Source organism: Argentina silus, assembly GCF_951799395.1.
Source record: "Argentina silus genome assembly, chromosome: 22".
In the NCBI taxonomy this organism is placed as follows: domain Eukaryota; kingdom Metazoa; phylum Chordata; class Actinopteri; order Argentiniformes; family Argentinidae; genus Argentina; species Argentina silus.
This window is the reverse complement of record NC_139676.1, coordinates 6,115,414-6,125,275: the sequence shown is the minus strand read 5'-3', so window position 1 is coordinate 6,125,275 and position 9,862 is coordinate 6,115,414. Positions and strand designations below refer to the sequence as shown.

The 9,862-nt window shown below is 46.4% G+C and overlaps 1 protein-coding gene across 2 annotated transcripts in view; it reads right to left on the bottom strand.

The window, feature by feature from the left end:
• Nucleotides 1-164: 164 nt before the first annotated feature.
• LOC310821745 (brefeldin A-inhibited guanine nucleotide-exchange protein 1-like) overlaps nt 165-9,862 on the bottom strand; it is a 25,543-nt gene continuing 15,845 nt past the window's right edge. The window contains exons 23-41 of one of the 2 annotated variants that reach the window (XM_083693934.1): nt 9,612-9,702; nt 9,448-9,488; nt 9,170-9,242; nt 8,858-8,954; nt 8,055-8,206; nt 7,526-7,698; nt 6,981-7,141; nt 6,557-6,687; nt 6,196-6,325; nt 5,914-6,049; nt 5,525-5,663; nt 5,243-5,291; nt 4,960-5,116; nt 4,418-4,557; nt 3,977-4,166; nt 3,672-3,810; nt 3,017-3,134; nt 2,451-2,622; nt 165-634 (exon numbers count right to left, since the gene is read on the bottom strand). In XM_083693934.1, coding sequence (XP_083550060.1) covers nt 585-634; nt 2,451-2,622; nt 3,017-3,134; nt 3,672-3,810; nt 3,977-4,166; nt 4,418-4,557; nt 4,960-5,116; nt 5,243-5,291; nt 5,525-5,663; nt 5,914-6,049; nt 6,196-6,325; nt 6,557-6,687; nt 6,981-7,141; nt 7,526-7,698; nt 8,055-8,206; nt 8,858-8,954; nt 9,170-9,242; nt 9,448-9,488; nt 9,612-9,702 — 2,339 coding nt within the window. In that variant the 3' untranslated portion in view covers nt 165-584. The remainder of the gene's footprint in view (nt 635-2,450; nt 2,623-3,016; nt 3,135-3,671; nt 3,811-3,976; nt 4,167-4,417; nt 4,558-4,959; nt 5,117-5,242; nt 5,292-5,524; nt 5,664-5,913; nt 6,050-6,195; nt 6,326-6,556; nt 6,688-6,980; nt 7,142-7,525; nt 7,699-8,054; nt 8,207-8,857; nt 8,955-9,169; nt 9,243-9,447; nt 9,489-9,611; nt 9,703-9,862) is intronic. The other variant, XM_083693935.1, reaches the window with a different exon arrangement.

Here is a 9,862-nt window from a genome sequence, read left to right as displayed (position 1 = left end):
TGTGACATAATTTTCAAACTATTGAATAAATTATATTTTAAATACAGAAGTTGAGTTTGTGTATTTTGTGCTTCTGATAGTAATTGTACAATCATTCCATGATAGTAATACAATAACAGAAGAAGTACTTTGATGCGACTTAAATAAAAGTTCAACAAAGAGTTCAAAAGCTTTATTGAGACTTACAGTAAGAGAATGTTCCAGGTGACAATGAACAAACGTACACAGAAGATGGTACAACGCTGATTTGACATTGTTCTGTGTCACGTACATCTCAATGTGTGTTTCTCAAGGTAACTCACTCTCCAGGAGACACTTCTATTTAGTCTTTATTCTCACAAAGTAGTATCATCATCATCATCTTCATCATGTACTGCACATCTCCACAACATCAACTCACACCCAAGCAAAAATCAGACCTCCGTAATCCAACGTCACATTTGTTTTCTTTTGAAAATGACATGACAATCATAAAAAGGTCAGTCTTGTGACATTTCGGGTGAGATGAGTTTTGCGAAAATTCAAAATTGTAAGTTTTAATTTAAATAAAATACTATATACATATAAAATGGAATAACGTTTACTCACTGAATTTCATTCATTAGTGTTATCGACTCAGAAGACGAACCAGAGCCTGTGGTTGAGAGAGAGAAATCAAAAAGTGTGAAATGCCGGTGTGCTGAAGTAACAAAGGAGTGCTGTTAGAATTGAAAAGAAAACACAAACAACAGTTTTTTTTTTGTTTTTTTTAGTATCTTACAATACAACAAAGCTACTTTTGATTTGTCTATTTTCATTTTGAGGGGCTGTTGTTGTTGCTCTCAATACCTCACGGCTGTGCAAAAGAAAAATCACCTCTAACGTCTATTCTCCTCAACCTTTTTCAATAACCGTTTCATAATTCATACTTTAGTTTAAACATATTGCCAAGAGGCACCAGAAAGCAACACATCCTCGATATTAGCCCTCTGTATCGGGAGGGTAAGAAGTTACCAGAAATAATTGCATTGGAGTTATAATCAACAGTATAATCGTGTGGATTATTCGTATGCTGTACAGGGAAGGCATACTGCAGCCGCTCATTCAGTGCTTTAGTCCCGAGGCTCCGGCCCAAACCCTCCCTCAAGAACCTCAAACCGCTCCACGTCTGTTCCATTCCAGCATGAACACACCTCATCCATACACATAATATACACTCACTGAGCACTTTATGAGGAACACCTGTACACCTTCTCATGGTGGAGGTGGTGTAATGGTGTGGGGAATGTTTTCTTGGCACACTTTGGGCCCGTTAGTACCAACCAATCAATCAATCATCGCTAGAATGCCACAGCCTATTTGAGCATTGTTGCTGACCATGTGCATCCCTTCATGGCCACAATTTACCCATCTTCTAATGGCTACTTCCAGCATGATAACGCACCATGTCACAAAGCAAAAGTCGTCTCAAACTGGTTTCATGAACATGACGATGAGTTCAGTGTTCTTCAGTGGCCTTCCCAGTCACCGGATCTGAATCCAATAGAACACCTTTGGGATGTGGTAGAACGGGAGATTCACAGCTTGAAAGTGCACCTGAAAAATCGGCAGGAATTGCGTGATGCAATCATGTCATCATGGACCAGAATCTCAAAGGAATGTTTCCAACATCTTGTGGAATCAATGCCACAAAGAATTGAGGCTGTTTTGAGAGCAAAGGGAGGCCCTACCCAGCATTAGTATAGTGTTCCTAGTAAAGTGCTCAGTGAGTGTATGTATATGTGATTTGTTATATATACACACAGATCAGGAGAGGCTAGTGGAGGTTGGAATTAGGAATCAGAGGATGGGCTCATTTAATGCATGGAAGCAATGAGTCCTCCAATTCTTGCCTCCATCTGCCTCCACTGACATTAACATACATTAATATATATATATATATATATAACAAATCATCAAGCCCATGGATTAAATCTGGAGTGCCAGGTCAGGAAAATAACAAATGTACAGCACAACGGCTAGCGGTTCTCAAAGAAGGGTTTGGGGAAAGCCCCTTTAGTCAACGGCCGAGTCCCCACCAACGCCATGTTGTCACATGGTGCATCCACAGGTCATCTCATAGAAGCAGCATCCATGGAAGGCTTTTCAGTACCCATCGTTCCAGCTCCGGCTGTTCCAGCTGACACGTTAAGGTGGTATGAACCCCCCCTAGTCAGCTTCAACAATCTCCCTTGAGGCCCTCGGAAAGGGCAGAGGGCAGAGTTCAATGTTCACAGTTCACAGTTCCAAGGTGGGGTTTACAGAGACGTCCGGTGAGAGTAGAGAGACAGAGAGAGAGAGAGAACTCCTCCCTTTCCCTCCCTCTGTCCCCAATGAGGGACTGTGGAGACCCTCCCCCGTGTCCTGTGTGTGTGTGTGTGTGTGTGTGGCATGCCCCGCTGGTCCTGTCCACTAGTGATGATGTCACTGACCTCCAGCTGGCCCTGGTGGCTCCTCCTCTTCCGGCCTGGGCAGCAGGGAGATGTCGAAGGCGTTCCCGATCCGGAGGAAGAACTTGCGGAGCACGGCTCGGAGCTCAGGGATCAGGTCGAACTGCATGATCTCACAGAGGAGAGGGTAGTACCGGGACGCATGGGCCTTGAACTGGGGAGGGGGAACAGACACACACTTCATTAGCTACCAGCTTCTATTCTTATGCTACATTCCAAATGGACCCCCCCTCCCCCACCCGCATGGGACTCCTGGGCTCAGTATTTCAAAACGTTTCATCTGAATTAGATCGATCTGGCTGATTTCCCCCTCTACTACTCACAATCTGCCAGACAGATCTGATCCTGGATGGCAAAAAAATAATCTGGATCATCCTGATCTAGATTAAACGGTTTGAAATACTAGGCCCAATAGATCTGAAAGAATTGGATTTCGCTTTTCAGATTTACTGGGTAGTTGAAAGAAAGTGAGACAGTCTTATTAAGGTAGCAGATAAAGTTAAAGATGGTTGGGTGTGTTGGAGGTCACACGGTCCCTGCCGACTCACCCTGGCGTCGCTGATCTTCACCACCCTGGTGAGGAACAGGAGGAGGAGGTTGGTCCAGGCCTCCCTGTGGCTCTCTGAGGTCAGAGTCAGGAAGTACGCCAGCGCGTCTCCACACACACTGGCAGAGAGAGAGAGAGAGAGAGAGACACACACACACATTAACCCTCACCCTCACCTAACACATGGTGGTAGAGAAACACACACAGACACACACATATTAACCCTAACTCTAACCCTCAGCACACACACACACTGCGATGGACAGAAACTCAGAAAATGTTTTAGTAGTGACAATTATAGCATTTGGAAATTGTCTTGATTATTCAATGATGTTTCGTATTGTAACATCAAAGTCATTCAGAGCTGTTTTTAACCTGTAATAATAAAAATAACAGACCAATAAATTAAATACAAAAAAATAAAATGTGAGAGTGAGTGATCACACACCAGATCGACAGAAACAGGACCTGAGAGCTGATTAACCAATCAAGACCAGACTAATCAATAAAGACCAGCCCAATCAATCAGTCTGGTCTTGATTGATTAGTCTGGTCTTGATCATTAAGCACATTTGCCAGTTCTGTAAGAGGAGTTACAGAATTGAGGGAGCCACCAGAACACCAATAATTGTAACAGTTTGCCAGTAAGTCCTCACTTGAGCAGTCTCCTCTGCACCTCGTCCCAGGCGGCCTGGCGGCTGGGGTCTGTGTACATCCTGAACAGGACCCTCAGGCCACAGGCCAAGCTGGTGGTCTCCTGCTTCAACAGGTTGGGCTTCGACTTCCCCTTGAAACCTTATGAACACACACAGAAACATGTTACAAACACAAACACACACACACACACACACACACACACACAAACATGTTACACACTCGCACACACCCACACTCAGGCATGCCCAGACAGACAGAGGTGACATTTGGGCCGAGCTGAGGTCTCTGTCTTGGCAGTACTCACCAGCCTTCCACAGCATGGTCCTCTGCTCGTTGTTGGAGTTGAAGGCCTTGGCGAAGCGGTGGGACTCCAGCAGACAGTCCAGCAGCTTCAACAGCTGCTCCGAGGTCAGGTAGCGGTACATGCCCTGGTCCCCCTGGTCGCCCTGGTCCCCCTGGCCCTCCGACTGGACGTCTGCATCCACACTGTCTCTCTGAGGAGACACGGACAAGGATACACACACACATGGACACACACACACGGACACACACACACACACACAGACACACACACACACACACAGACAGACACACACACACACACAGACAGACACAGACGATTTGAGGTGATGGAATTGCCAGTAAATCAGTGTTTTTTGTGCATGTGAGTAAGTATCACAACAGTCAGATTGAATGTTACCGAAGCAGCACTTATTGATGACACAGCCAGCTGTGTCCTGACTACCTGAGCAGCGGCCAGGTTCTCTGCGTCCTCCTTCCGGCTGGTCGCCGGGTAGAACACGATGTTGTCTATGGTCTGGATCAGCTCCAGCTGGACCACACACTTGATGAGCAGGGCCGAGAACAGACGCTGCTCCTGGAGCTCTGTGACCACACACACACGCAGACACACACGCACACACACTTGATGAGCAGGGCGGGGAACAGACGCTGCTACACACAGGCACAGAGAAGAGAGGGAGTGCAGGGATGGGAGGGAGGGAGGAGGAGAGGAAGGGTGGAGAGGGGGTAGTAGTAGGGTGAGGGGGCAGGACAGAGGCAGATGAGAGTCAGGGGGGGAGACAGAGGAGAGGGACAGTGGGAGGCATGGGAGAGACAGGGGGTAGGAAGGGGAGAGGGAGGCAGGGGAGAGACAGGGAGAAGGAAAGAGGGAGGCAGGGGAGAGACAGGGAGAAGGAGAGAGGGAGGCAGGGGAGAGACAGGGGGAGGCAGGGGAGAGACAGGGGGGAGACATGGGAGAGGCCCATAAACCCTCCATACACTCACTGGCTGGGGTCCTGGCTCTGGGGCCGTCCTCAAACGTGCCCGACGACCCGCTGTACGTCCTCGGCCTCTGGTTGTCCAGGGAGACCCGGTCGCTACACAACGACTGCTGGTCCTCCGTACGCGTCTGGATGTCCACAGACTTCTGGGAAATGGTGTCCTTACAACGCCAGAGAGAGAGAGGGGCTCATGTGGAGATACAGTCCTCCAAAATATAACAGAACTACAACTCTCTGTTTTAAAGAGTATTCGGGAGTCAAAAAATGCAAAAAGAAATAAGTCCTACCACGTCGTATTGGGGGACGAATTCTCCGTCTGGCCTCCAAGTCAGCAACCTATCAGAAGACCCAGGTACAGAACATGGTTAATCCATCATGGTTGTGACCTCTCTACCAGTAGCCTGCAGAAGGCTGGTGGAGGCAGGGGAGGCCGGTGGAGGTAGAAATCGGAGGAGGATGGGGCTGTTTGATACCGTTCCTCATTCCGTTCCGTGCGTGAGGCCCCGTCTTCCGATTTCTACCTCCGCCGGCCTCCCCTGCTGTGGTTTGTACATGAGGAAGGGTCTTACGTGTGGGGGATGGTCGTCTGGAAGATGTCTAGCATACAGACGCAGGTTTTGTCCCACGTCTCGGGGCTGAACTTCTCTCCGTTCAGGATCACCACGTTCTCCAGACAGTTGGTCCCTGAACGAGCCAGCTGCTCGTTGTCTGAGGGGAGAGGGAGACAGGGAGAGGAAAGGGTCAGAGGAAGAGAGAGAGGGTCAGAGAGGGAGAGAGAGAGAGAGAGAGAGAGAGAGAGGTTCAGAGAGGGAGGGAGGGAGGGAGAGAGAGAGAGAGCGAGGGAGAATGAGAGGGGGAGGGAGAGGGGAGGCAGAGAGAGAGAGAGAGGTTCAGAGAGAGGGTGGTGAGAGGGGGGTCAGAGAGAGAGAGATATGGACACAGGCGCCTGTCCTCTCACCTTGCTGCACACACCAGTACAGCTGAGACAGGATGTCGTCTAGGAGGATGTCGCTGAGCGACTCAAAATACTGCGTGAACACGTCACAGATGGCGTACAGCGCATGGTTACAGGTCGTAGTCATCCACTCTGCCTTCTGTGGCCAAAACAGGAAGAAAAAAACACCACCGTTTCAGCTGTATCATGGGAAACAGAGTCTTTTCAGCACTAGATGGCGCTATAAACAAGGAGGAATGTACTGTTGTTCGTCTTTGACGGTTCCTGAAGGCGTGGGTGTGGTACCTCTGTTTGTTGCTCCGGCAGTTTCATGTTGTCAAAGATCCTGAAGATGATCCTGAACAGGTCCTGCCACCAGTGCTTCTCGTAGGTGTGGCCGTAGGTCTTCATGATCTCAAACATCACCGTCAAGCCCCTGGGACGGGAGGCAGAGACATGTAGGGGTGATCAATGCTCAACAGGACACGCACGCACACACGCACACACACACACACACATACATGACACACATACATGACACACACACACACACACACACACACACACACACAATGTATTTGACTGCCTTAGGGGAGTAATTAACTAGTCATGAGCAGACTACGGCTAGGTGGACTGGTACGCAGGTCAAAGGTCACAGGGCTCTCACCTGGTCCTGACGTCCAGCTTACACCTGTTGATGATGCAGGAGAGCTCAAACAGGATGGGAAACCAGCCTCGAACCCACACCCTGTCCTCAGGCACAACATTCATGTCATCACTGGTGTAGTCTTTAAAGGCCTGGGAGGGGAGAGAGGGAGGGAGGGGGGGGGAGAGAGAGAGAGAGAAAGTCTTAATCAATAATCATTCCATGGCAATCTCATCTGATATCCATATCCATGTATTTTTGGTGTGCGTATAACACACTATTATTATTATTATTATTATGATTCACATTATTATTATAACACATTGGATTTATTAAAGTGAACGGTAGGAAAAAAAACAAAAAAAACAGCCAGGGCAGATACAAGAAAAGACAGAGGGATATTGTGCATGGTGCTGTGTGGGGGCAGCGTGTGAGAGACTGTCACCTGCGGCCTCTCTGAGACGTATTTGGCACAGTGGCGTATGAGGCGGATGGCCTCCATGCTGGTGTCAGGGAAGGAGGCGTTGCAGGCGAACTCTGACAGACACTTGACGGCGTCCTGGAACGAGTCTATGGTGGCGGGGAAGTGCTTCTCAAATACATTCGCTGGGGAACAGAAAAAAATAAAATAAATAAAGGATTACACACACAAACTAATGTGACAGATTGTCCCTTTAATACATCCTGCAGCATGGAATGTGACTGTGCGTTTCAGTGTCTACTCATACTGATAATCCTGTAATATTGTTTGTGATTATGCCAGTCTGAGGTTGTTATTGTAAAAGCTCATTTGTTCTCAATGACTTACCTGGCTAAATAAAGGTAAATAAATAAATATGTGTGTGTGTGTGTGTTTGTGTTTGTGTTTGTGTGATTGCATGCGTGCGTGTGTGTGTGTGTGTGTACTTACTGACAATGTAGCCGGTTGTCAGGAAGGCCAGTGTTTGTGTGTGTGTGTATGCGCGTGTGTGCGTGTGTGTGTGTACTTACTGACTATATAGCCGGTGGTCTGGAAGGCCAGCTCTACAATACTCTCGTCCTGGTCCGAGGCAGCCAGGTGGAAGACAGAGAAGATGTTCTTCCAGCCTGAGCGGATGTTCCCCGCCTGGGAGTTGACCATCTGGGCTATACACCTCACCACCATGTCTCTGATGGTGGGAGACCTGGGGAGACGGGGGTGTTACAGTCAACCAATCAATCAACCAACCAACCAACCAAATGTATTTCTAATAGCACTTTTTACAAAGATAGTTTGTTACGAAATGTTTTGTAACATGAACAATATAAACACTATAAACAATGTGAACATACACCCGAGTGTTACAGTCACACACCTTGGTGTATTCAAAACCAAACTTTGTCACTATACATTTATATAAGTATAATCTATGAGAATGGCTTTGAATATGCATTTTCTTGAAATCTAGGATGTAATTGCAGCATTTCAGTTTTGAAAATACCATACAACATTCAATATGTTCTGTGTCGGTTACTTTGCTTCACAGAAAATCAAACGGACCTGTTCTTTTTCATGATATGTTCGAACGGCCTGAGGAAATCCTTCTGGAAGCGGAAGTTGGCGAGCTCTCCTTTCTCCAGGAACTTCATCGACAGCTGCCGCAGGGAGTCCACGGCGAAGATGGCCACGTCCTCGTTGGAGTTACAGCCCACCTGTCACCACACACACACACACACACACACACACACACACACACCTCAATATCTACTGGACTGTCAACACAGTAGCAGCAAGACATTATCATTCAAACTCAGTTTTTCCACTGATAATAGTAATAAAAAACGTTATATACGGTAGCACATTTTATGCAGGCAGGTGCAGTTCAATGAGCTGTACAATAAAATGTTTTATTACCAATTAAATCACTGTGCCATACAATACTATGATCTCCTTTTAATACAATTTAAACAGCACATGGGAGGTGCAGTTCAAGTATACAATAAAACAAATTATTACCAATTAAATTCACTGAACCATACTATCAATTATCTTTATCTTTGGAATTGGTTGGGTCCAGAAATACTTTACATATAGTATTTCTGGTCCCAACTGAATCTAAATATAAAGACATAGCTGGCTTTAAAAGTTACAAGTATGTAGGCTACTTTGATTGAGAGGAAATGAGGGACATAAGTTCCATCCAGGAACTTTAACAAAGGTTAAAGGTCTATAAAATCCAGTATAGGCCTACATCAGGGGAGTCACACTTGTTTGATACCATTCCTCATTCCATCCCATTCATTACAATGAGCCTGTCCTCCGATTTCTACCTCCACCAGCCTCCCCTGGCCTACATACAGTACCTTGTTAAAATGATCTCCGACGACCTCCCAGATCCTGGACCACTGCAGCCTGATGCGGCCCATGTTGTAGTAGGAGATCTCCACGATCTTCTGAAGGCTGGAGTTCACGTTTATTTGATAAAATATTTAGTACATATGCAGAAAAACACATAACGTGATGTCAGACAACATTGTAAAAACAGGTTTTTGTTTGCTTGACCTGGGAAGTGCTCTGGGTATGTGAGATGTGATACAGAAATAAAATGCATTAGGAGGTAAACAATCTAATAAAAATGTAATATAATCAATATTAGTATAATATAATCAACTTACCTAAACATGCGTGGGTGGGTCGCTGAGGCCAGCTCATCCATCGATACAGCACACAACCAGCGTACAAAGTCAACTGCCAAACAGCATCAACAAATACATATTCACCTGTTATCATTCACATCACGTATCGTTCTGCCAACTCAATTTCAATGTTATTCGGTACAACTGTATTAATCCCAGCGGGGCAATTCGATCACAAGATTAAGCATGGCTATCAAAATCTACACAGCACTTTTGTTTGGATATTCATTAAATGAATTCATTAAACTGAGACTCACCGACTGCGTTTCCATCCAGTCGGATCGAGCCGGTGAATATCCTGAAGAAAAGGAAACATCAGCAGATTACATTCTGTGCCAGAGAAGGTTTTTTCCGGATACAGCTTATTGAGGAAACATCATATTGAACCAATTCTCACAAGGCTTTCATTTTCTAAACGTACCGGTCAACAGCGACCACTACGCTCTGTGAGCTGGTCTCTCCGATGGACTCCTGGATACTGGCGATCTGTTTACGGTCCACGGTGCCGCCTACTGCAACAAAAACAACAAGTCATAAGAGAGGGTGCTAGAAGAGCTAGAGGGTGCATTACAAACAACCCCATCAGTCTATCAATGATAACTACAACTAAATGACATGATTAGAATTGAGTATCAAAAACAAGACACGTGATGTGGCAGAAAGCTAAACATT